Source organism: Miniopterus schreibersii (genome assembly GCF_964146895.1).
Source record: "Miniopterus schreibersii genome assembly, chromosome: 7".
NCBI classification, from domain to species: Eukaryota; Metazoa; Chordata; class Mammalia; order Chiroptera; family Miniopteridae; genus Miniopterus; species Miniopterus schreibersii.
The window spans coordinates 44,654,687-44,682,207 of NC_138108.1; the positions used below are offsets into that span (position 1 = coordinate 44,654,687).

The following is a 27,521-nucleotide window of genomic DNA, read 5'->3' on the forward strand; positions in this document are numbered from 1 at the left end:
TATGTTGAACCATAGGAAATGTGATGATTTTTTATCTAAAATAGTGGCAACTTCACATGTGTAATCTAGTAAATAATTTAAAATTTGGGCCATCCAGTAAGGAAGGGTATACCTTTGAAGCCAAATAGCAGTAACACAGGGAGGCAACTTGCAGCCTACAGCAAGCTTTTATGTGATTCACAATATTTTAATGTTTAAAAAATTAATTGCTAGTGTTATCATATTAGGGGATCTCACACGAAAATCTGGATTTTCAGCTTTCCTGCAAAAATCAGACTCTTGCCACACTAGGTCAGCCATCTCACATAGCGACAATGGGCAGACACAGAGTAGCAGCTGTGCCCCTGCGGAGCTCACGAGTGTCCATTCACACCCTGGCCAGCTTCTGGCCCTCATGTGACCTTGTTGGCTGCAGGGGCTTTGAGGTTGGACACATGATATAAATAGAGCACATAGAGTAAGTTGGGTAAAGAGAAAGCTGGAAGAAATCATCAGCTGGACCAAAGCCATTGGTTTTGTTTACTACACGCCACCAGCCAGTACCTCCAAAGAGAAAGCCTGAGACAGCCCTGGACTATTCACTGAGAAAGGACAGGTAAGCGTATCATTACAGAGTCCTTTCATGTGCTCAGGAGATGGGCTAATGCTTATTAAACTTCTGGCCTGGAGCTCCTCATTTAAGTAGGGTGTGATGACAGGACTTTCTTCCCCTGGCCACCATTCATGTCAGAGGCTAATGGAATACCTTTTTTTGTTGTTTATTTTTTAAATTCTGATATTATGGCTTACTGGACAGTGAGCCACTTTATGTCCTAACTCTAACATAAATAAATGTTTGTAGATTAATCTATATTTTTAAAAGTACCAAATGTTTATTGCTACATGGTTCGTATGGAGGGGGACTAGAAATAAAGGGAATGCTCATCAGCAGAAGAAGGGCTGAGTAAATTGTGGCACATCAACATCATGAAATTTTATGTAGCGTTAAATCTAATCTACAAGTAGATTTTATTATGCCCATTGAGGAATCCGAGGCTTGGAGAGAAATTAGGCCCAGTATTACAGAGGGAATCAGTACCAGGGTTGGATAGAATCCCTGTCTAACCTGCTTTTCAAGGGTCTTGCTAATCTAAGACTTTGGAACTCCAATGCCTACTAGAGACCCTTCCGTTGAACCTTGCCTCTTATTGCTGTCAACTTAATTAGGAGGTTTTTGCAAAATTCTGATTTGTGTGGCATTATTTACCACGGGTGACAGGGGCAGTGACTTAGAATAGACAATGAAAGGCTTTTGGATTAGTCATTTTGGGTTGCTGTAAAAAATGCCAAAGAATGAGTGCCTTAAATGATGGTTTATTTCTTACCGTTTTGGAGGCTGGGAAGTCCTGACCAAGGTGCTGGCCGATTGGGTTTCTGGTGAGAGGTCTCTTCCCTTCCCTTCTTCATTCATAAAGTGAAGGGTTGGACTTGATGGTCTTTAAGGCTCCCTGCACCTCTGACATTGTTCTTAATCTCTCTTCAGTTGAAGAAAATCTTTGGATTCCAAGCAGGATCTCCCAAATTGTCCCATGAATGGTTAATCCCAGTCACACACTGACAGTAATCTCAGGTTATGAAGTTTCATATTTATTCTCTCTGGAGATGAGATGCTGCCAGTTGTTCTTCAGTCAGCTGTAGTTGTAAAGCAATAACAATTCTCTAGTTGTCTAGCTCTTAGTAAAGGTGTTCCCTCACCACTCCCTCCCACTTTGTAGAGTTCTTAGGTGTGTCCATATTGCGTGTGTCTGTGGAAGTTGGGGTGCTTTTTCAGCCAAGGTCTTGACTATGAGAGGTAGCCCCATTCTATATGCACTTGTTTTATCCTTTCTGGGAATTTGTTTTCTTTTTCCTGTATTTTAGTTCCCCTGATTTGAGAATGCTCTGGAATGTGGATTAAGGTTGGAAAGGTGGGGTCAGAGGGAGATTTATAACAGGTAGGGCTGAGACTGGCTTCCCATCAGCAGCTGGTTAAAGATGTTTGTTGATGTCTCTGCTGGGTACCAGACCCAGTGCTAACTAGTTCCTTGTCACTTTCTGTGCCTCTCCTTCAGCAACAATCTCCTGTTCTGGAGACCTTGCCTGGAAAATATACTTTGTTATCAGCAGGGCTCTTTGTAGTGTTTGGCACTGGTATCTGGAGCATTCTGGATGGAGCCCAGCACGCTGTGATCTGCAGGGCCAGTGAGGCCAATCCAGTGGGACTGGGAGTAGCAGCTGATGGAGCAGGCAGTGAGGTTAGGGACAGGGAGGCCTTTTTCAGCAGCCTCTGACAATAGCACTCGCTCATGGGACTGAACTCTGGAGAGAGTGAGGCTCACCCGAATCTTCCCTCTCAGTTGTGTCTCTTTTCTTCAACCATATAGGACAGTAGAAAATATTCCCTTAGCAAGGCCAGAAACGAGGGAGGAAGGGAAGCGCTTGCTCTGGCCTGTGTGAAGTAGGAAACAGTCTGGAGCTTGGGGTCTGGCAGGCCTGACTTAGGTCCCAGCTCAGGTACTTATCAATTGTGTGGGTAAGTTTTCTGAGTCCCAGTTTTCTCATATATAAAATGAGGCTAGTAAAAAGCATAAGGCTTGAAGGAGAATTGTCTGAGTAAAGTTCCCACTGTGCAGTGCAGGTCAGCACCTGTGGATTTTCTCCCCTAGCAAACACAGATTGGACTTCCCGGAACAGGGTCTTGACCATGGAGACCTGAGTTTGGAGCATTAGGGTGATCTGCTTGAGTCATTGGGGCAGGGGGCCAGAACTGATGAGGAGACACAGGGCAGGAGAAAGGGCAGAACTTCAGCTCTACAGACAGCCATTCGGGCCCCCTTCCTTGGGGTGGGAAAGCCTTGATCTGGACCAGAAACATTCCTCCTTTCTGTCACATGTGTAAGGAACGTTAATGCTGATCTCTTCCTTATTGCCAAAAGATGATCCTACCTTTTGCAGATATTTGATGACTCATTTGGGAAATAGTACCTGAAAAAAAATTTTAAGGAAAAAGGTCTATGGTCACACCCGGCCCCTTTAGCACGGACCTGCACAGGGCTGTTCTCATCAGCAGTCTTAGAGTGGCAGAGGATTTATGTGATTAGAATGAGATCTTCGGTATTCTTTGCAGAATTGAGATGCTTTAACCTCGAGGTCTTTTTTGCCCCTATGGAATATAAATCCGATTAGGAGCTCTTTGTGCTCTGCCACAAATCATTTCATGTCTACATTTTGCTCTTATAAAATATGAATACCGACGTGACTGGGTCCCCTAGGAGTTTGAGAGCATTAGCTAACGATCCTGAAACCTTAGGAACAGGAAATTCACGTGAATGCCGAGAGCTTTTGTAATTATACATTTGCATTGCTTTGCTTGACATCCTTGAAAGTCATGCTTTCCACATGAGAATACTCAGGTTGATTCCTGTTTTGCTAATTGTAGAGCAAGCTCAGAAGAAATAAGCTCCAAGGGTGCTCTGAGCAGATAGAAGTTAGCTGTCACAGCACCTCGTGGAAACCCTGAAGTAGCTCAGGCTGAAGTGGTTTGGTTTGGGCTGAAGTGGAAGAAGAGCCTGAGATTTGTATAAGGCACTGAAGTTAGAAAATATCAGGACTCGAGGGTGGTAATGGCTTCCATGCAGGGTTGCACTTAGATGCTCATGTCCCTTGTCCCTGCCTCCTCAGACCCACCACTTTCTCAGCCTTTCTTCTAGGCAGCAGTAAACATGCCGTATCGAAGTGGGCTCTTTTGATGGGGTCACCTTCCTGGATTGTGAGCCTTAGCACTCTCTTTATATCCTGTAGAAAAGTCCAGTTTTTTTTTCTTTTTTTCTCCCTGCAGATAATTATTTTCATACTTAAGAAATTCTTTAAAAAGATGTCAAATAGTAATGTTTTGAATACTTTGAGTAGAAGACCTTTTAAAAAAAAGATACTTGTGAAGGGAGTCATGAGTAGTTGCCAGACAGTGTGCCATTTGATATCTGATGTTTTCATTTTGTTTCAGGCAGTGGAGCTACTGCTGTGGTTCAGGCTGCCCTGTGCAAACCCCGGCAAGAACGTGTGGCAATAAAGCGGATCAACTTGGAGAAATGCCAGACCAGTATGGATGAACTATTAGTAAGTAAAAGTAAAGGGGATACCTGCTAGTTGCTTTTCTTAACTTACAGTGGGGGTCTGTGGAATGGGTGGGAGAAGCAGGAGAGGAGAGAGCTCAGGCAGCTTGGTGTGATTGCCTATTTTTAAAAAATTTATCTTTATTATTGAGAGTATTGCAGCTGTCCCCCCTTTATTTTCCCCCATTGATCCCCTCCTCCTCACTCCTGTCCCCTCCCCAGGCCTTCACCACACTATTGTCTTTGTCCATGGGTTATGCATATAAGTTCTTTGGTTGATCTCTTCCTGCCCTCCCCCAACTCCTTTCCTCAGAGAATCCTCAGTCTGTTGCTTGCTTCCATGTCTCTGGATCTGTTTTGTTTGTCATTTTATTTTTTTCATTAGTTTCCACATATAAGTGAGATCATGTTATATTTGTTTTTCTCTGATTGGTTTATTTTGCTTAGCATAATACTCTTCAGTTCCATCCATGTTGTCTCAAAGGGTAAGAGGTCCTTTTTATGGCTGCATAGTATTCCATTGTGATCTCCTCTTTTGACACATACATTTCTTAGAATGCAGCCCACACCACTTTTTCCTCCCTTGATTAATTATACCATACCTTATGATTGTGTTGTAGAATATACAACTTACTTTACTTTGACAAACAGTATTTTTCTCAGTCCTTATAATTCCTGGGTGGGAATGATCTCAGTGTTGAAACTCTGCTTTATAAAACAAGGGAACAGACTCAATTAGGTGATCTAAGGTCGTGTCATACCGAGTGCAGGGTTGGATGGTGAGCTTCTGGCCTTCACCTAGAATTGTGACACAAATAGGAATTACGCCCCAAACAACACATTGGTCATTTTGGCTTTCATAAATTACAAAATCACGTACAAATTCCAGTTACTCAGAATACTGCATTGTAGCTTGCCTTTGGCCAATGAGAGGAGTTTATTGTTTTTGTACCTTGCAACTTGTATTTCTTATTTTAAATGAAGGACATCACATAAATAATTGGGCTTGTCAGCATGGCTGTGATGCTAGTAGCATTGGTTGGTTGAAGCAACATTTGCTTTTGGCTTAACTGACTCATTATTAAATGAACAGCTTGGCAAATGGTTTATTAGTTGCCCGGCAATCTGTGAAGGGTTTGAGAGTTTAATCTCATAAATACAGTTGTCGTTCTGCCTGCCAATTTTCTTCTTTGCCTTTTGGCCATTTATTTGAGGATAATAGAAGACTGCAGTGGAGGAGTTAACTGATTGGTTATCCCAACACTAATCCCAGTACAAATATTAGTCCAATAGCCCCATACAAGCTACCAGCTATAATGACGGTTGGCTCCAGATGAAGAAGGCTTTTGTTTTGTTCTCCATTAGGAATGGAATGCCATTAACAAGAGCTTTTTGTCTTTACTCAGAATATAGCTTTTATTTCAGGCTTAATTACAGCACACTATAGTATAAATTAAGTACAAGGATAGGCTGTACTTTTCCAGATCTGTTTGGCCTTACATTTTAAATTAGGCTACGCAAGGCATAGATTTCACTGGGATTGAAGCATTGGATTCCCAACTAAAACTCAGATTAAAGCAAGGGCTTCCATAATTTAATGTTAGTTAAAAAAATGCATACATTAAGGCTTTTATCCTCTTCACGCTTTGCTCTTACTGAAACTATTCCTGCGTACTTGTGTTGCTTGCTGTTACTGTGACCAATAAAATTGTGCCTTTGTCATCTGACCAGTTTTCAAGGTCACTTTCCCTGAGTGGAAAAAGTGTAGAACAAACTGTGGGGAGAGTCAGGTCCTGCTTCTGCCACTAACTTGTTTTTTAACTGTAGTCAAGTTGCCTAACTGCTTTGCCCTATTTAAAAAGAGACTCGAATGGAAGATCTCTAACATCCCTTTAGGAGCCTCAAATTCTGTGGCTATACTAAGCATACATTAGTTTTTTAAAAAGTTTCCAGTGTACCTTTAAACTTCTGCACTATTTGGAAATATCGCTGAAGCATTTGCCCTTGTATTGATTGTGGTGCTCTATGGTAGGTCCCCTAGCATCCTTTTGCCACCAGCAGAATACCGTATAGAATATGGATAAGGTTTGTGTGCACAGTGTCTGACGGCTCTGGAACCTGCCTTCTGGGTCAGTGCTGTGGTCCCTGGTCTCTCCCAAGCCCTCATGGTTGCCCAAAGCTTCCCTGTTTTCCCTCTGCTGGCTTTTTACCAGCAGTCAGCTATGAGCGATGGTAGCTGTGTGAGGGTCCAAGTGGAGGTCATGGGAGACACTCATTCCAGGCCCTTTCCTCTGCTTCTCTGGGACCAGGAAGCCTATCAGTGTCCTTTGGAGGTCGTCACCTTTAGGTGGAGATGTCATTGTAAGGACTGGGGCTTTTGTGGGTTGTGCTTAACTCCATTAACCTGAGGATTTAGGATTTGTGAGTGTACTTATTACCAGTTAATTTATCTGTCTCATTCTTTCCCCCCCTTAGTGCTCATTTGTGTTAATATACAGGGTATCCTTGAAAAACGTATACCCACTTTGAATAATTATTAATTTCAACGGGTTAAATCTGAAAAGAAAGAAACATCAATTGAGCTATCAGCTATAAAGTGTGTATACATTTTTTTGGGACACCCTATATATGCATAATTATCTGTTTTCTTTTAAAAAGGTATATTGTTTTATTGCTTTCATCTTTCTTTTATCTTGAGCCTTTGATCTTGATATTTCTAGAGATGGGATGGTGGTGGCTATATTGCTCCAGATCCTTTTCCAGCAGAAACAAATGGGATTTATAGCGTAGGCTGTCTGATGTTGCTGGGCTTTTGTGGCGAGGCTACTGGCACACAGGATTGTGTGGCGCAACGTTGCCGTAATCCTTTCCATTTCTAGCACTGCTGCCGCCCGCACTTTTATTATCTCTGCGGGTTCACACTTTGGCAGCGTTTGGACATCCGGTGTCCTCATAATCCTTTAATTCCATGTGTGTGTGTATTATATGCAGGTCAGTGCTCTGCATCATTTCACACTCTGTGCCATGTGTTAACTGGAAACCATTGTTCTTAAAAGAAACAATAGTCACTGGAGTCCTTATCTTATGTGAGTGTTACGTCACAGAAGTCACAGTTATCAACTGTCTGCTGGCTATTGGGACATCTGCCTCCCCTGCTGGCTGAAACTGTATCACCGCCTACCCCCGCCCCGCCCCTACCCCCCTGGAACCCCAGCTCCCATAGTAAGGTGGGATTTGTGCGCACACACAGGTTAGATGTGGAGGCACAGAACAGGTTTGGACAGCTGGCCCTGAACGCCGCTTCTGTGGGGGGGGCTGGTGGTGGAGGCTGTTAGTAGATTTTCCTGTCTCATAGAATTTGTTCCAGGTTTGACTGAAGAAGGATTCAAGTGATTTCATGATCTCTGAAGTGATAATTACAGTGCCAGCTTCTCTTAAAATGAAGAGAAGAATGTTAGATGAGATCATTGGTGCTAAGTAATTGGCAATTTAAATAAAGTTTATACTATTGAAATGAGTGCAGTAATATTCCTCAGAGATAGTTTGGTTTTAGATCTGATACACATTTATTAATGTATTTGGCAAATACATAAGGACTCTCCACGTAGTGTTTAGGCCCACAAAAGGATGAGTTTTGGGTGTATATATCGGAGGGCAAAAGTATATGCTCCCTCGATGTTCAATTCATTTTACCAGCAATTAAAACACTTTAATGTTTTCCTTGGCATCGCATGAATAACATTTAGTTAATCTAAATGAATTATTTTTGTGATGCAGTCTTTTAAATTTTCATATGTGTTTTGGACTTTGGCCTTTAACAATATGCTAATCTCTCTAGGTATGATGATCTTGGTGGTTAATTTTCCAGGAGCCAAGGGAATGTTACTGGTCTGTTCAGTGTTCCTGACCATCCCAACCTAGATGCTTAGATAATTTCTGGGATTTGTTAATCCCATATTTGTTGTTAACCCCTTATTTGTTAATTCTACAATAGTGTAAATGACTAATTATAATTAGTTTAACACCCTTTGGGAGATATTTGTAGTTTTAGAGCAGAACTTGTTAAATCCATAATTATAAAACTTACTAGATGGTAGGAACTGAACTAGGTGAGGGGAAAACAAAGAGGGTTCCTGTTCCTTGGGGAGCCTTTGACTAGTAAATGAATAATTTCATTTTTATATTGGGTAATTGAGGGTTTTTTTGTGTGTTTTTTTTTTAGTATATATCTCTTATCTGCACTTTTCCCCTCTGTTTGCCTAGAAATGGTTTAGCAGATTGATAGATTCTCTTATGTATAGTCCATTGAGGGAGTTCTTGCTTTCCAATAGGAATTTAAGACTTGCTAAAAGGGTCTGACAGCTCTCATGCAGACTAGTATATTCTATGTGAAGATGGCCTTGAGGTTTCTTGAAAAACCTTGGTTCTCTGGTTTGTGGTCAACCTCAAAGGTTAGGGATGCTACTCCAGGGCACACTTGGCTTCCCTTTAAAATCCATTACATGGGCGAGGACTTCATCTGCTCTTTCTGAAATCATCTGTTTTTTCAGTCTTTACCACTGGGTAACAATGAATTCCATAAATGTGAATAGTCCTTTTATTTATCCTAAAAGCCACTTTTCCAACCTTCGGAGCACTTTCCTTTATTTTCCCCAGGGATTGATTAACATTTTGGGTCTTTATTGAACTTTATTTATGATTTTTAGACTTTAACCATGTCATTCTCATTTTTCTCTCTAGACTTGAGTTCTCATATTTTTAGTCTGTTTTTTTGGTACCTAGTCATAGAAAACCAAGTAGCATTTTCTCACTCTTTCTCATACATCAATGTCACCAAAACTTACAGTTTAATTCTTAGAGGCAGGCAAGCTATATGTGTAAAAGTATTGGCTCTGGGGCCAGGCAAAGTGCTTGTTTCTTAAAAAAATAAAGAAAAAGAAGTTTAGTTTAGTGATTATAAAATAATATGTAATGATCATTAAAATATTTGAGTTTGCGATGGGTGACAAATGTGAGCAAAGTCATTAAAAAAAAAACAAAACTACACAGAAGTGATGCATGCAGAAAATTGTGATAGAGGAAGAAGAGCTCCTCAAGTCAGAGGGCCAGTGTTCTTCACTGAGATAGTGTGCTTTGGACAAATCAGTTCCACCTCTGGTCCTAGTTCATTCCATAAAGAATTCTCATCAAAGTTCTGTGACTCTGTGTAGTTCAACATTAATTATTTAATGAAATCACTTTAAAATTGCTTGAACAAAAACACTAATTACTAGCAAATTATGCTCTATAACTTAGGATAGAGTCAGTCACTCCAGTATTGTGGTGTGACAATAAAAACCCACTTGCAATTCACAGACTTGAGTTTAGAGTGTGCTGTGTTTCTCCTAGGTACACAATGAAAGAGCTTCTCAGTGGAACTAGAAAAATTCTGGTATATTCCCTTCTCTTTCTGTATCATCTCTGTAAAGATATTTTATTCATCCCATCTGTAGTATTTGTAGATAAATCAAGAAATTTATTTCCTCTGAACAAAATCGCTGCCTTCGTTGCAAGGACACACGTTTCTGGACTTACATGTGCTCAGTAACAAAGAGACTCAAGACATACTCATTTTCAGAGTAAGAGAAATGGGGAAACCCTTCCAGATTGCGTACAGCTTCAGTTACATCTCTTTTTTTTATACCTCCCTTCTTGTCATCTTTGTAGACTTCTGGAAAAATGTTGCTTGGCTGACATTTGAAATCATTGAAGTTTATGGGTTGTTTTTTTTTCTTTTTGAAAAAACTCTCCTACTTAAAGTATTGGGTAATTTATGAATATTGCTTAGGTTACCCTTCATAATGATGCTGATGTTGTGGACGTATAAGCCACAACACATTTGTATTTAACGCTGTTATCCTCATTGTTTAGGGAATTCTCTCAACACTTGGAGGGTGTCGAATACATTTTAAAGATGTACTTGGTCATCTTTTGCACTGGGAAATACATATTTCATTTACTAGTATTTGCAGATTGTATCTATTTTTTTCTTTTTAGATTGAGCTGCAGAATGGAAATGTGCCTAGAGGTGCTTGTTTCTCTCAGCACTTCACTGCTTAGCTTGAAAGCAGCAGTTCTCAACCTCGGCTGCTCATTAGAATCACCGGGGAGCTTTTGAAAATCTTTATTCCTAGGCTCTATCCTAAACCAATTTACATCAGCATCCCTGGGGCTGGGATCCAGGCACTAGTGCTTTTTAAAGCTCCCCGGGCGATTTCAGTGGCAGCCGAGGTTGAGAACCCCTGCTTCAGAATGAAGTGAGACATAGCATCTCCTCAGATGTAACTGCACATAATGTTGGAGCGTAGGTGTGATTTCTTAACTAAGGCTGAGAAGGGTATTTTGCCATCAATACCAGATAAAGAAGAGTTTACTTAGAATTTGCATAAGTTGTGAAAGTATGATAATTTGGTTAAGTATAGTTTAATATTTTGAATTCAGAATTCATTTAAACTATTTTTTCCCCCCAGTGTGAATCTCATGGTCCTAAGGGGCAAAGGAATCTAGGCTTTAACTTTTTCCTAGTTCTTATATCTTCAAACTCTCCCTTATTTCTCTTTGTTCTGAGCCCTTTGCATAAGTATATGTTTAGGCTTCGTATTTCAAAAGGGTTTGAGGCAGTGTGCCAGGGTATGTGAAGTAGGACAAGGTGGGATAAATTAAACCCAGGGTGAGGAGATAACTAGGAAAAACAGGGGCGGGGAAAATGGAGACTGGAATAAAGCTAAAAATTCATGGCCCAGTGACCTATGCACACGTTGTAGCACACTCCTTGAGCCAGCAGGGCACACAGAGCAGGCTCTGTGACGTTTCTGTAGGAAAAGGTGAGCGCCACTGCCAGGATCGGTCTCTGTGCCTCTGAGACTCAGTCGGAACTTGGGACACTTGAGATTAGTGGTCAGTGTGAGGTTGTCACAGGCTCAGAAGGAACTGAGATACCGAGAGACTGACCTTTAACATTTCTATTATGTGCTAGGCATTTTGCAAGGAGTTTTATAGATCTCATTTCGCTTATGTCACAACAAACCTACGTAGGTGGCATTAGTAAGCTCTTTTTTACAGAAAAGGAAACTGAGCCTAAAAGATGCTGCATAACCTGCCCAGGTTATCAAGCTGGTCAACGGCACAGCCAAGCTTCAAAGCCAGCTGTGTCTTAGACTGTGGCCTTCTTACGCAGCCCCTGTGGGGTCACATCCTTCTTAATTACAGTTCCTGCTTGCCCTCAGTACTCTTGATAGGAAAATAATTTTTTTGACAAGGGGAGGGGAAATGAATGCCATATAGCAGTATCAGAAAATCCCTTATAAATATTTCAAGAGGCCTCTTTAAATTTTTTCAGTTCTTGTTTTTTCAGTTTTTCCCCCTCCCAGCGCATCGTATTTCCAGGACAGGATACTCTGTGTTTTTTGTGTCCCCCGCCAAACCTAATACATCCCACCTGAGATGCCTGTGCCATCCCTGGCTTGGCAGATTTGGCTGGGCTGGCACAGCAGCAGTGCGGGGGGCCCTCTCTGGTCTGCTTTCTGCCCACACCACTCCTCGCAGAGGGACGCTGCTGTGGCTGCCACTTCAGTTTTAGCAGATGGAAAGGCCGTTTACTTGCTACCCCATTTTAGGCTGGCTTTCTCAGTCTTGTGGGATTTGACTTGTGATGTGTCTCAGATGAAGCTGTATGAGCAAATCTAGCTCTTTAAGCCCCAGGGAAGATTAAATACTATGTCATCACTTGGTTTGGCGCTTGGTGACATGTCTGAGTCTTATTTGACTAGGCTTCAGAGGGAGTCACTGTGTCATATTCCTTGACTGTGGCTTTGGCAGATGTGTTACCTGGGTTTGAGAGTCCTTTGAGTTCTCCCAGCTTTGACCTTGTGTTGTTTTTTCCCCCCCTCACTTTTAATTTTTTACCCTTTCCTGTAGTTGTGACATTCAAACCACTTTAATGCTACAGTCTCCCTTACTTCCAACTTTGTGTCCTATATTCCCCTCTTCAGGTCAGACTCAGTGACACTGGGCCTGCTCTCCTTCTCAGGTCTTCCTTTCACGTTCCCGACACCCAGGTGCCCCTCTGCCTGCCTTCTACTGCTTTGCCACTCAAAGACTGGTTTTTGAACCTGAAGCCTTTTGGAAATGCAGAATCTCAGGCCCACCCCAGATCTACCGGATCAGAACCTGGATTTTCACAAGGTCCCCAGGTGATCTGTGTGCATATTCAAATGTGAGAAGCACGGATCTAAATTATGCTGCTTCCACGGATTGTGTGCTAATTAAGGGAATAGAATTAGCACTCATTCATTCAATAGGAAGAATTGGATGAAAAGGTTTTTAAAAATCATATCCACTTATTCTTTGGCCAATACTTTTGTCACTTTTAGAGACAGGAAGACATGAATGTGTTTGGGACTAAATGGCTTTGCCTACCCTATGAGTGAAGTTAGGGCATTGGGACGAGCTGGATAATTTAGCTGATGGATTGTCATCAAAAAAGAATTCAGACAGCATCCATCATCACTGTTTTGAAAAGAAGTGGAGAAAGTAGGTGTGTGGAAAGACTGATCCAAGAAATATTTATATGTTTCAAAATCTAAATTATTAAAAAGTGTAAAATTGTCTTAATTAGCTTTTGCTGCTATAACAAAAATACCATAGACTGGGCGGCTTATAAACAACAGAAATTGATTTCTCACAGTTCTGGAGGGTGCGCGGCTGAGTTCAGGGGCACCTTTCAGGTTGCAGACTTCTCACTGCTTCCTCCCACGGCAGAAGGAGCGAGTGAGTTCTCTGGGATCTCTCGTATAAGGGCACTGATCTCATTCACAGGGGGTTCACCCTGATGATCGAGTTGTCCTCCAAGGGCCCCACCTCCTAGTACCAACAACTTAAGAACTTTGGAGGGACACAAACTTTCAGGCCATAGCAAAAATAGAAACATAAATTTTGTACCTCTCTAGAAGGCAACTACACAAAAAATTTAAATATAAACTAAAATAAGGGTTGAATGGGCAGCTAGAGCACCTAGTTCTTTCTTCTTTAAGTGTCTTTCTACCCCATTTGTGGAAATATTTTTTACCATGGGGGTTCAGTTGTAGGTCAAGGCAGAGTGACTAGTATCTTTCTCCAAGGCAAGATTCATCATGTCTCCAAGCGTTAGAGGCTCTACTGCATGGGTAGGCTGTGCAGTACAGAGGATTGTATAGGAATTAGGGACATGGGGACATGGACTTCACAGCCAAGCAGTGAAGAGGAACAGTGAGGGGCACAAAAGAGGAATGTGAGGTTATGAGTGATCAGACCGATGCAAGTCCAGTCTCGGGCCCCCGCCTCTTCTTTGACCTTCCATGGGGGTGTATTAGTTAGGGGTGATATCTGTATTCCTTGCCCTTTTTAAAAAAAAACCCTCAAGGCCTTTAAATATCCAGCTGGTACTGCAAAGACCCAAAATTTTGAAGGAATAGAATTTGTTAAGTGATATCCATAGGTTATCTAAAAGAATTTCTCCCTAGGTTAATTAAAAGAGTTTTTCCCTCTTTCTTCCTTTGTTCCCCCACCCCCATCTCTCTTCCCATATACCATGCACACACAGTTTCACAGTTTGCTCACTACCTTGTCAGAGAACCTATACTCTGGGTAGGAAATGACAAAGGCCATCTAAATGCAAAGGGCTCAGAAACGTGTTTTTCCGGACTTTGACCCAACTTTGCATCAGTGCGAAAGAATTTCTTTTCATGTGGGCATTGGTTGTCTGTTGTGCATTTTGATTAATGATTTAAAAGTCTGAAATTTGAACCCAGCCGGGTGTGGCTCAGCAGTTGAGCATCGACCTAGGATCCAGGAGATCATGGTTCGATTCCTGGTCAGGGCACATGCCCAGGTTGTGCTCCGAGTGGGGGGTGTGCAGGAGGCAGCTGATCAATGATGACTCTCTCATCATTGATGTTTCTATGTCTCTCTCCCTCTCCCTTCCTCGATTTAAAATCAATAAAGACATATTTAAAAATAAATAAATAAAAAATAAAAGTTTGAAATTGGAAAGCTAGGAAGGCATTCATTTACACTGCATGTGGAGTGGTGAGACTATAGAGCACACTATTTTCCAGAAACCTTGTTCTCCTTCCCGTGAACAGTGGAGGCATCTGCTTAAACTGGACCCTGCCTGGCGCTGCGGGCCTTCCAAGTGGGCCATGCCCACGACGAGCAGATGCTAGTGACTTGAAATAGGAATGGCCTGGGCAGTGTGCCATTCCTCCTTCAGAAGCATCTTATGGCATCAAAACCTAACACCAGAGACAGATGGAAACTGGAACTCAGGTTTCAGATCTTGTTCAAAGGACAGGAGTTGCTGAATTGAAAAGTGTCAGATTTAGAAAACCTGTCATCAGTTAAATGGGTGAGGGAAACAATGCAGGGAAAGTGTTGTTAAATAATGAAAAAAAAGGAAAAATTAAGCGACTTTCTTAGGAGTTTATCCATGGTTAAAAGCATATATTTTAAGGTGTGTGTTTGTGTTACATGTCATGGTATTTTGGCAAAGTTATCTGATGTATAGGGTCTTAGTAATTTGAGGATGGATTAATACTGAAAATGCAGAGAGTGCAGCCCAAATTGGAATATTATCATCAGGCACTTTTAAGTTAACTCGAAGTTAACCAGATTCTCATTGTTATTGAGAATATTTATAGGATGCGTAAATACTCTTTCCTTCATCATAAATACGTAATAGCGTAAATGAGGTTTCTTTGATGACTTAGGTTATTCTTGTGGCTTTTGGACAGCACCTTAAAAGCGAGTTACACTCGTCTGATACCTTTGATTGGGGGTTATCATTTGGCTGAATCTTTATACGAGTCATCTGGCAGTAACTTAAAATGATAAACCAAAACCAGTATGAACTTGACTATTGCTGAAAAGTGTAGTTTATAGCCCATTTGTGTGATTTCAAAACTTAGCTGTTTTTATCTCTCTATAAAACCTTTTTTCTCTACAGCAGTGTTTCCTAAACGGTGACACACAAAGCATTGTTTTCCTGCACTGTTAATCTGGATCCAACTATGACAGTCCATCTACTGCAGGACTTCTCAGAGCCTTTGACAGTACTAACATTCCTTGTGACTCTTTTAGAATGAGATTTAGTATCTGATGTTTCCCAAGCCTATTTCACTTTACCAGTCCCCTTCCACTCCTTCATTTCCTTGATGGGATATCTACCATAGAAGATAGTTTGGGAAATGGTACTCTAGCATTTTCTTATGTATTTTCTCATTTATCATCGCAGCAGTCGTTAGAGCAGTTTTGTTGTCCCCTTTTAGATGAGGGAGGAGCTAAGATATGCACCAGAGTTCAGGCTGGCACTGGGACCCATGTCTCCTTATAGCTTACCCAGTCTTTTATCTGCCTCTGGAGGCCTCCAGTTCAGGCCGGAGGCACTTAATCATGTATGGCAGGGGTCTGTGCTGGCAGAGGGGGATCATCTGGGCGATATGGTGATCTGAGCTCCCTCTGTCCTATGGCTGGTCCATAGGGCTATGGTCTCCTGTAGGGGCCTTTCTAATTCTAGCATGTTGATAATGAGGGTAAGAGGGTTAGTTTTGATGTAGCTTCTTTGAAGTAAAGATTTAGGTAGCCCCCCTCACCCCACCCCACCCCACCCCACCCTACCCTACCCCACCCCACGTATGCTTTTAAGTAGGAAGTTAGCCAGATGCTCAGCTGTGGTTCACCTGTGTTTTGCTTCCCAATTTCCACCCCATGGTACTACTGTGTCATGTTTTGCTTTTTTTTAATAGAAAGAAATTCAAGCCATGAGTCAGTGCAGCCACCCCAACGTAGTGACCTATTACACCTCTTTTGTGGTAAAAGATGAACTTTGGCTGGTCATGAAATTACTAAGTGGAGGTAAGTGGATTTTGTCATTGTTTGTTTTCCTTCTGTACAAGCCAGCATATTAAATAAGATTTCAGATTTGATCCCCTTATTCCTATATATAAAACTTTTGCATGGTTTATTATTTGCTTAGAGAATAAAGTCCAATTCAGCTTAACTTCTAGAATATATGTCCCCTTCTACCCCAGTCTTGGCAGTGTAGGTTAGACTCCCTGAACACCTTCTGTACCTGATGTCTCTGTGCCCGCACCTGCACTGCTCCTCAGTTTTGTATCTGCCCTTCCCTCTCCATGCCTTCAAGTCCTAAAAGGTTACCTCCTCTCTGCAGCTATCCTGTACTGTCTTCAGAAAAGTGAACCAGTCCTTCCTCTTTAAACCCTTCGTGTTTAACATTATTCAGGTCCTTAACACATTGCAATGTAATGAATTATTTCAGTGCTGTGGCGATGGAAATGTTGTACAGCTGTGCTATCCAGTTTCTGCTAGTTACTTGTAGCTCTTGAGCACTTGACATGTGGCTAGTGTTACTGAAGGACTGAATTTCTGTTGTTTTAATTAGATAACTTATATTTAGATAATTCAGGTGGCTAGTGGCTACAGTGTTGGACAGTGCAGATTTAGATTGTGGATTCATGAAGAAAGCACGATCGAATGCACTTCAAATTCATTGAACCTGGTATCCGGTGTGTTCTCAGTAAATGCTGCCTCCATTGAAATGGAGAGAGACTTTCTGTGTGCTAAGTTATTTGCATGCATGTTGATCAGAAGCAGCACTATTTTCATCACGTGTTTGCACTTGGGCAAAAAGTAACTTTCCTTCACTAGCCTCAGACCACTGAAGTTATAAAAACCACATACAATATAATTGATAAGGCACTTTTGCATTCCTGTATTTTATTTCTTTTAACCTTTTAGCATCACTAATTGATAGGGAATGATGATGATAGCCTGTTAACTTTGTAAAACACCTACTCTGTGGCTAGATCCTGTTCAAGGCAATTTACTTTCCTTATTTCATCTAATGTGAGCAACATCCTTGAAAGGCAGATGTCACCATCCTTGTTTTTCAGAAAATATGCCAAAGCTTGGGAGAGTTAAGCAGCTTGCCCAAGGTCACACGCAGCAACTGCTGGTGCTAGCACTTGTGATTGTAGGACCTGTTGACTGAAAAGCAACACTGGATATACTAGCACCTTCACTTTCCAGACCTGAAAATGGAAGCATAGAAAGTGCGTTAATTCCTTCATAACATCCCACATACCCCTTCTCTAGTGTGTCCTCCCTCCAGGGCGCCACTCGCTGTCGATCTTCCTGAGACATGAAGTGCGCTTTAGGAGCAGAGGAGAACTTTCTGTGGTGCCTGGACGGCGCCCAAGCTGGTGTAGCAGGACGTATACTGTAGAGCCTGTTTTCGTCTGCAGACCCATTGCCAGCTAAGGCTGAACCAGGGAGGCATTTTAATTTATTTTTTTTTAAAGGAAGTATCTTGGATCAAGCAGAGGCCCAGAAATGAGATGACGAATGCGTTGTAATTGCCTCGGGTCCGCGTGTGTAGGTCTCAGTAGGGAGCCTGGCAGCTCTTAGTTCAGTTCTGTTCCCAGTCTTGTCAGTCCTATTCGTCATTGTTTCCTTGAGCGCCTACTTGGTTTTTAATTAAAAAGCAAAAGCAAAAAGCAAAAGGAAGCCTGTTGGAGCCAGACCACAGAGTCAAGTGTCAGGCCTGCTTGGTTCTTGGGTGGATGGCGCAGTTTCAGTGAGAGGATCTTAACCTAGTCTCTTCTTGTGGGGCCCACCAGCTGTGAGGAAGCCAGGAATTCTGGTAGCCTGGGAGCCTGGATAGCCCCACATGCTCTGTTCAAACTGAGGGCTTTACTTCCTCTCTCTGTTTTTATCCCAATAACCTTTTATAAGCCTGAGGATCTCCCCTGTCCACTTTCTTGAGGACTTAATATAAATTTCATTGTCTTTTTAAGAGAGTATAATTTAATTTCCTGGGCCTTAGTGGGTAAGAGGAACAGGTTTTAACCAGGTTTCCCCAAGGAGGGGAGTGTGGGCAGAAGTGGACGCTTGCTCGGTTTTCTTTCCACAGGCCAGACTGCATGCCTAGTATGGTATATCCTTATAAGGTAAAAAAAAAATGGCTTTGGAAGTATAATTTTCTGAATGATCCATAGATCCAAGAGTCAACGAATAAACAGATGTTTCTTTTCTCTCTGAGGTAGAAAATGTGCATTTGTTTTCTTCTACAATATTTTATCACATTAAGTCTCTTAACGAGGGGTGGGTGGTTAGTCTGGTGTAGTAGCAAGCGCTGGAGAAGCTCAGTCCTCCTAGTTAATCCTTGAGAGCCTAGAGCCAAATTCAGGTCCTGAGGTAATCCATTTGCTAATTCCTCAGAAATGTTGAACCCCAGGTAATTACGGCGTTTAAAATGACCCAGAGGTTTGGAATATTAATTACTCTGTGTTGAAACATGGATTTACAGTGCCAAGGATACTGATGTGTTTATCATGTATTCATTTCTTTATTATAAAAGTCATGCATCAAGCAAGTAAAAGTAAAGATTGCCTAGAGTCACGGAAGGGAGTCTTCTGGTTATCAGCAGGGTCTAGAGGCAGTATAATATTCCTTTTTTCTCCCTTTTCACCTGTGTTTCAGACTTTGCAGAAGAACTGTGCTGCTCACTCTGGGAAGCTCACTGCTGCCTCTCTCCTGGCCTCCTGGTCCTTTCTTTTTCAGTTCAGACATCTTGAACTCTCTTTTGAGTCTGTAACCAATTGTATGTCTAGGGAAAAAGGGGTTCACTGGGAAATGGCCCTGAATAGTCTTCTGGTTCCTGACCCAGAATCCTCATTTACTTCAACTGAAAGTGAGCCTGCAAACTTGCGTTTAGTGTGTCTGGTTGTGGGCTGCCATGTGAGTGTTTGTGTGCCTTGGGAGTATTTGTGTTAAGTAAACAAAAACCATATTTTTATGTTCTTATTTAGTGTTCTAAATAGGAATCCCCATTTTGGAAAGGTAATGAAGATGCTTACCCAATTTTTTCATTTCTTCTGTCTGTCCACTTAGGTTCAATGTTGGATATCATAAAATACATCGTCAACCGAGGTGAACATAAGAACGGGGTTCTGGAAGAGGCAATAATAGCAACAATTCTTAAAGAGGTTCTGGAAGGCTTAGACTATCTACACAGAAATGGTCAGATTCACAGGTATGGCCTCTGCAGAGATGTTCAAATTCAGCTATATCTTTAGTCCTAGTTAGTAAAGAATCTTAAGGAAAGACATATTGCAGGTGGGTAGGTGTTGGCATTATTTCTAACTTAGGCTAAATAGATGGGGGGAAAAGTACTTAGGAAAGAAATAAGAAAGTAAATTTTATGAACTATATTGGTGTCCTCAGAATTGGTTTATCTGCTTTCACTGAAGTAAGAACAGAATATAAAGACTACTGAGTGGACTCATTATAAAACATGAGTTAACATGCAGCTCTTGAGGTATGCTCATTTGCATTGGATATCATTTTTGACTTTCTAATACAGGCAAGACTATTTCAGACATTGTAATATGTTAATTATTTTTGACATGATGGAGAGGGAGGGAAGGAGGAGGCGCTGATTTTATCTGCTTTGTGACATAAAATGCCAATTTAGATAGCCAAACAGCATAGAATGTGAGGGCCTGGTGTTTTGGATGGGTTAGCGTTACTTGGGCTCTTAGGAATAGTTGCAAATAAATAACCATCTACCAATAATAGTAATATTTTAATTTAACCTATCCCAAACTATAAGTGAGCAATTTACATTCTTTCAATAATTAAAGAAAACATTACTTTAGAACTCAAACTTATCGATTGTCATTTTTTTAAGTGTTAAGACTACTCAGCACACTTCTGTAAGTAGTGTTCATAATCAGTCTCTCCCCAGAGGAGAGACTGATCAAATCAATTTTTTAAGAGGCTGATAGAATTTAGAATTACACCACAGACAAATTTAAGCAGAAATAGAACAGCTTTACATAGTCTGGGCTTCAATTCTTGATAAAACAGTAGTATTGTGAATATATGGACAGTCTCTAACATAAAATAATCTATTCACTATTGATTTAATTAAACCTGGATAATGATTTAATTAAACCTGGATAATGATTTCACATGACATGTTTGTTACTAAAATCCTAACCATACTCTAGGAGCAAACTATAAAATCCCATGTTTCTTGTAATTCTTGAAATCCATGATATAATTTTAGTGTTCATAAAATAATGCCAAATAGCTGCATTCTGTGATTGGCTTTAAAATCTCCCTGAGTGAGTTAATGCAATATAATATCGGTACTGTACAATTCATTCTCTTTTTTTTTTCCTAATAGGGATTTGAAAGCTGGTAATATTCTTCTGGGTGAGGATGGTTCAGTACAAATAGCAGGTAAAGCTGATAAAGATAAAAAAAAATCTTTACTTGTTTACAGAAGTGTTACATCTTCAAGGAATATAGAATTGTCCCTGAGAAATGAGTAACTGCACGCAGTCCATTTTAAGAATGTATTTGGTCTGCCTTATTATAGACTGTTTGGTTCTTAGGCGTAACACGTTTTCCTGTTGTTCTGATAAACCTTTGTTAGATCATCCTAGAAATGTTATTTTAGAAGTATAGCCCTTTGATAAAGAACAGTTTTACTTTTAATTTTATTATATTTTTCACCTTTTAGATTGAACATTGGTGATATTTATATAACTGCAAGAAAAGCCCTTTGAGAGTTTTTCGAGGAGTTTGAAAGTTTAAAACATTGTACACATTAACTTAAGCTTTTATTTCTGAAGAGGTGGCTGAAAGACTTGTGAACTCTTAAAATCTAGGACTTATTTTCTCTTAAGTCTGACCCTGCCTGGCTGTTCTCGACAGTGGTTTGGCACGTGGACAAGTAAGCGTCTACTGAGTGAATGCATCAGAGAGCCCCTTCTATGTATAGAACCTCTCATTTTGCTGTTGCCCCTCGATGACCTGAGTGGCCTGAGGTAAAATGCAGCCATATCCATGTTGACTCTTGTTTTACCCTATGTCCATGGAGGTCTGTCTCAACTAATCCCCTCAGCTATGAGTGCTTTTGGCATTTTTGGCTGGACAGTCCTTCCCTGTAATAGACTGTCCCTGTCATTGAAGGGTGCTCAGCCTTCTGGCTCCAGGCATTAAATATTAATAGCAACATCCTTGGTGACAAACAGGGGCCTAACTCATCTGTTGTTGAAGAGTGTTGAAGTTTGCCCCAAATGTCGAATCAGCATAATCTGCTGCTTTTTGAGTTGGAGGGGAAGAGCCCTGTTTTCTCTTAGCATAAGTTTAGGGTCTTCACATGAATTTAGTTATTAAACCAAAGTTGGTTGCAGTCCTTGGTCCCCGTCTTGTTTCTAGATGAATTGGAGGGTTTAGAGTTATTACTAGAAATGCAAGCGTTTCAGCACAAGGTACACACACACACCCCTAACGCAAGGGTGAGCCTTGAGTCATCTCTTTGATTTGTCTTCTACTCCTCTCTGCTTAGTGTCTAACTTTTATAGCATGCTGAGTTTTAAACCATGTAAAATGTGACCCAGTAAAACAAATGAAAGGAAATGAGCCAGTAAACTTAACGAACTCTCAATAGTGAAAGCCATTTTCAAACTTCTTATTGTGAAAATTTTCAAGCATAGCCCAAAGTAGAGAGAAAATTGGAAGAACCCTCTTGTACCTATCACCTGGCTTTAATAATTGTCAGTCGCTGGCCATTCTTGACTCTTCCATCTTCTCCCTCCTTACTTCAGTGGCTCTTATTATTAATGCTGAATTTTGTTCTTGAGGCATCCAAGTTGTCCTCATTCTAAAGAGTGGCCCCTATTCCACAGGCCTAGGGGCAGTTTGAAAAAAAAAAAAAAACTTCAACTAAACAAATAACAACTGAAAAAATGTGTGGACAAAAGCTTCCAACCATCCAGCACCAGAGTAGACCAGCTGTGAAGAGTACACGCTCTGGGATCATCGGGCTTGGCTGAAATTCCCAGGTCATCACTCAAGCTCTGTGACCTTGGTCGAGTTACCAGACCTCTTTAAGACTCAGTTTCCTTCAAGCGGAATGCAAATATAACCCACCTCATCATTTCTGTGTGAAATCAAATGAGGGCTCTTTATAGCCAATGACCTTAGCAGTGGCTAGCATCCATATAACAGGCATGCGGTAAACATCAACAGCCATTGCTTGACTGCGGCCGTTGCTGGTACTTCTAGTACCGTTACTACTGTGACTACTGTTGGTACAGCCAACAGGACCACACTGACTCCCTCGCACGGCCTGGAGATCGTAGGCACCTCAGGTTTGTCCTGTAAGAGGTTCAGCTCTGAGGGGCTTTACGAGTTCTAAAAGGTCATGCTTGCTAATTATGGAAGTGAGAAGTTAACGTCATTCATCTTGCTCTAAGCTGATAAGGAAGTCCAGCTAACTTTACTTTCTCTGTTTTGTGATAAAATGATCATTTCACACTAAGAGGATCAAAATAGCAGAGAACTGCCTTTGACATGGAGGCGGGTCAACCTCTGCCTTTTTCTGCCTTTGGTATCCCGCCAGTCGCCTCCTCCCACTGTCCTGTTGGATTAACGACCTGAGCTCCTTCCCCGCCTTCTGGAGCACAGTGTCTTTGTCTTTTTCTCAGGATCCCCTGTGGTAAGATTTCCTGACTTTCTCTCCCTCTCAGGCTCTGGCTTTTCCCGTGTCGTGGCTGGTAGTGGTGAGTGTAACCAGTAAGCACTGTGCGCTGCGGGCTGCTGTGCTCCGGGGCACGTGCAGACGGCCAGCGCCCGGGTGGCTCTGCGGATTAATGAATCAGGGTAAAGTGTTCAGGACGGTGCCTGGCTCCTAGGAAGGACTTTGTGGACAGCCACGCTGGCTTTCCTTCATACCCTTTCTGTGTCTGTTACCTCTTATTTGTGTAATAAAGAACATGAACTGGAATGGCCATCCCCAGGTGCATCATGGTGGGTGAAAAGGCATTTAAATTGCAGCTCTAGAGCCATAACTTTAGAGAATTCACATTTAATTTTCTCCATAGTCTCTGACCTGAGCGCAACATCGAATTCATACAGTGTTTAAAATTATTTTTTTTGTTTTAACTATAAGATTATTGCTTCAAAAACGTTTGAAATGTTTCCTTGGACCAGGTAGATACTGCTGCTATCCTCATTTTATAGGAGTTGGACTGTTTGGTCAGGCAGTTAGTCATAGAACAAAAGTTGGACCTGGTGTCTCTGGATCTTTTGCTGGCATCTGTGTCTGATGGGTGACGTGGGGGCGTTGAGAGTAGAGACTCACAATGACAGCAGAGCAGGCAGGGCTGTACCTATTATATTTGAGCAGATAGCACATTGCTTTCACTCAGACTGTGTGTGCCCTCTTCCCTTTATATCTTTCTGCTCTTTAGGCCTGGTATTTCAAAATAAAAGTTAAGCAGGGGAGAAGTTTGTATTTATTATGTTGAACATAGTGTTTGTTTGCCTTGAGAGCATTATTATGAGCATTATATTAAAAAGTAGTTTTGCTATTTCAATAGAAAACAGAATTTTTACTTTTTTAAAATCACCCCTTCTACTTGTGGACATACAGGGTATTCCCTAAAAATGTACACATACTTTAATAGCTGATTCTATTACAATTTGAAAATGAAATGTATTTTAATAAACACTGCCTTTATAATCATTCGAAGTGTGTGTACTTTTTGGGGACACCCTATTTATTTCCTTTCTCAGAACTTTTGGTTAAGAAAGGGAAAATTAAGGGCCCTGGTTTCAACCATGAAAAACTCCCACCTTATTATGAAGCTAACATGTGAGAATAAGGCTAATACTTGGTTCTGTTTCCAGTGGTACAAACTCATAGGAATAATGTACATTTTTATTGACTGTGGATATAAAATCAGAAACTAATGTGTACTGAGTTCTTTCTGTGTGCCAGGCCAGGTGCCAAGTGCCAGGCCAGGTGCCAAGTGCCAACCCTTTGTGACTTATTCAGTTCTCACCACAGCCCCATGGGGAAGTGCTGTTTTTACGCCCACTTTACAGACTAGAAGCTAAGATTCAGAGGGGAAGGTAGTTGCCCAGGGCACACGTAGAACAAGTGGTGGAGTCAGGCTCCAGATTTGGGCTGTCTGGACCCAGAGCCTGTACCCACGCCTGTGGGACTTCCAGGCAGAGAGACCCAATTCTGGATGGAAATGATTTCAGTTTGAGGTGGAAGACCAACCAATATCAATCTCTAACTCTTGTACATCTCTGCATAGATTGATTTTATTTGGGGCTAGGAAACACATTCAGCACCTTCCCTCCCCCCTTTGAGACACAGCATCATTTGTAAGGTTTTAGGAGAAGTAATCATCTTAGGCTTCATTTGGTGCAGAATTAAGCAAGGTGGTGACACCGCACTCTTCAGACTGGAAAACGTCAGGTTGATATAGTGCATGGAAACCCGAGGACTGTCTTCACAGGGTTTAAAAGAAAATGCTTTATTTCTTATTTCTTTTGTGTTCGGACAACCTGTCTGTCTGTATGATTTTCTGATAATGAACTTGGATAGGATGCCTCCGTAAGTGTAATCATTTTTGTTGTAATACGTGATAGAAGGAGTGGCTCTTTGAAAGTCATGCTCTTCCCACGGCCCAGCATTTTATTTTCCAGTTTGATGCTCTGTCATATTGTCAGGAAGAGCTTAGTGCTTTGTCTGGCAAGTGACTCAGCCTGCTTGTCCGGAATTAATGAGAAAGGCTATTCTAAGCCAACAGAAATTCATATGAAACAGGTACCTTCGGGGTGGTCACTACAGAGATATTTATCTTAGGAGTCTTTGAAATAGTGACCACTCTTTATGTACTATAAAAATGTTGCTTTCACAACATTTCTTTTCTAAAGAACTTTCTAGAAGCATACTACTGCATTATATAAGGTAGTACTCATGCTCATTTTCACTTACTTCTGCCTTTTAGGTGTGTATGTGTATGTGTGAGTCCGAGTTTCCCTAACAGAAACCAAATTTGGGACTGAGCTAAGGCAGCCAGAGCTCGAGAAAGTTATCACCACATCCATTTCAGTGTATCCGAGACCATCCAGGCTTTTCACTGTCCAGGCACATTGGTATGACTTGGTTTTCTGGGAGGGAGATGATATCCTTAGTCAGCCTTTGAATACATTTTGGGCTTTAGTCTGTGTCTAACCCTGTGACTAAAGCTTCTGCCAGGAAAACATGCAACTAGACTTAACTTGCTTCCAGCACTCAGATACTGTTCTCCAGGGGCCAGAGGCAGGTGTGCAGGGTGGTGGAGTTTTTAGGCCGTTTGCTGTTAGGTTATTTGGTTGCCCTTCCATGTTCTTTGGCTCCAGTGAAGTGCATTTTGATGGGGGGGAGGGTGTTTGTTGAGGGAAAAGAGAGTATTTCTTGTGTTGTAGGGAAAACAGGCTGCTGCTTCAAGCAGGTAGTGGGGTTCCTTATATGCATTCTGGTTAGTGTCAGAAAGCTCCAAAAGCTCCTGAGTCATCCAGATCAGGGAATGATGATGTCACTGGATTTAGGAGTGTGTGGGTTCCGACACCAGACTGCTCTGTGGCTCATGTCCTTGGCACGGCTCCTTCTCACCCTGTAACCAAGATATTTAACCTCTCGGCACCTCAGTTTCCACATCTGTGCAATGGGAGAATGCTAGAGGGTTAAAGGAGTTAATACACATTCCATTTTAGAATTAGGTCGTTTTGCTTTTGTATTGAAATAGGGATGGTGCCCTTTAATTATTTACGCTGCTGTAACATCAAAAGGAGGTGGTTAGGGAGGCCAGGCTGTAAGCACCCCAGCGGATCTCCGGCCGTATCATTCTGCTCTGCCTCCTCCTTTAGCCCTTCGATTTCCTTAGTATCACCAGAGTGAAAAATCTACCATGACAGTGTGACCACACAGTTCCCTGGCGTAAAGTTAAAAACTGTTGCTGATCAAATAAAGCTCCAGCTCCTCGAGATGGCGCACGAAGGCCCCGCCTGTTTTTCCCGTCTCCTGCACCGTGCTTTCTGCCTCACTTCTTCCAGATCCCCCTTCTTTACCTGTCTCACTTCTCCTTCATGGCCCAGTGCAAGGGTGTTCTCTCTTTGAGAAGCCTTTTCTCACCCTTTCTCTACCGCCCCCACCCTGTAGTACGGTGCTCACTACATCAAGCACCGTCCAGCCAGATGGCCTCTGACACGGCAGTGCACTTGGGTCTCTACTGTCCCCCTCTTCCCTATGGATCATTTATTTACCAGTGGTAGACACTCCATGGTGTTCATCTCAGCACCCCCAGCAGTGCCTGACACATGGCAGGCGCTCCCAAACTTTTGGTTAATGTGACCTGAACACCCTGTCTCGGCCGGCTGTGCAAGCACACGCGCCTGGCGGTGGTAGAAGGGGCGTGTGTAAGTCACCGCTGAAAGCTCAAACAAGTCAGAATATATCAGCTTAACAGACTGGGAGGCGGGCACATTTAAAATACTTAGGTATGTTTGCTAGTGCATAGTTTTAAGGCTGAAAGTAGTTTTATAACGAACACTTTTCAGCTCTGATTTTAGGCAAGCTCTGTCTTAGCTGGCTGACAGTGAAATGACTAGTAACGTCAAGGAAGAGTGAAACAGAGCACACGAGTTAAGGGGCACTGGGTACACTCAGAAAGCAGAGGACACCACGTGCAAGTCAAAACCTTTGGGGGCTATAAAATGCTTTATAGTCAACCACAATATATGGTTTGAATTTCAGGAAGTTTATAATTGTGTGAATTATGGTTTAACTAACTTGCCAAAATTCTCTCTCTCTTTTAAAATAAGGGCAGCAAATTAATATGGCCCCCTGAATTTGGGAATCTTGGTAAATGGTAACCTCTGTGAAACCTTTAGCAGGAACTGAGAATGCAGTCGATTGTAGAAACTTAGTTTTCCATCCCAGCTGTACACCATCCGTGAGAAATACTTGGGGAGATTTGGAGCAGCTTCCCATCCTGTAACAGCTGCTGCAGTTGTTTGAGCAGCAGCTTTAGGAAGTCTTACTGGGTGGACCCGCCGGGGGAGAAGCACTTCGCGCGCTCTCCTGCTGGAAGCTTTCCGCAGCTGTGCACATGGAGCTGCACGGGGGACAGGCCTGCGCTTCAAGGAAGAGCGGCCAAGAGCGTGAGGCAGATGGCCTTAGCCTGCCTTCTGCCCCCTTCCTCCCTCCTTCCTCCCTCTCCCTTCCTTCTTCTGTTGTGTCTTAAAGGGCCTTCTGTGTCATTATTAAATTTTATATACTACCGTAGCTGTTAAGGTCTGGGAAAAACAAGAGTTTTTAGACTGAGAACAGAGCAATACAAATCAGTTCTCTGCTGGATCTTTTTTTTTTCTCCCTTCTATTTCCTGGTGACAAGGTGAAAATTAGGTGTTTGAGTTCAATACATCTTAAGTGGTTAGCTGACA

At 41.9% G+C, this 27,521-nt stretch overlaps 1 protein-coding gene across 2 annotated transcripts in view; it reads left to right on the forward strand.

Annotated features, from left to right (window-relative positions):
- Positions 1 to 27,521, forward strand: part of STK39 (serine/threonine kinase 39) — a 247,466-nt gene that overhangs the window by 51,210 nt on the left and 168,735 nt on the right. Inside the window, exons 1-5 of one of the 2 annotated variants that reach the window (XM_081142429.1) lie at positions 447 to 595; positions 4,022 to 4,134; positions 15,950 to 16,058; positions 19,116 to 19,257; positions 20,416 to 20,471. In XM_081142429.1, the coding sequence (XP_080998555.1) occupies positions 4,120 to 4,134; positions 15,950 to 16,058; positions 19,116 to 19,257; positions 20,416 to 20,471 (322 nt within the window). In that variant the 5' untranslated portion in view covers positions 447 to 595; positions 4,022 to 4,119. Of the gene's footprint in view, positions 1 to 446; positions 596 to 4,021; positions 4,135 to 15,949; positions 16,059 to 19,115; positions 19,258 to 20,415; positions 20,472 to 27,521 lie in introns of those variants that run through there. The other variant, XM_081142428.1, reaches the window with a different exon arrangement.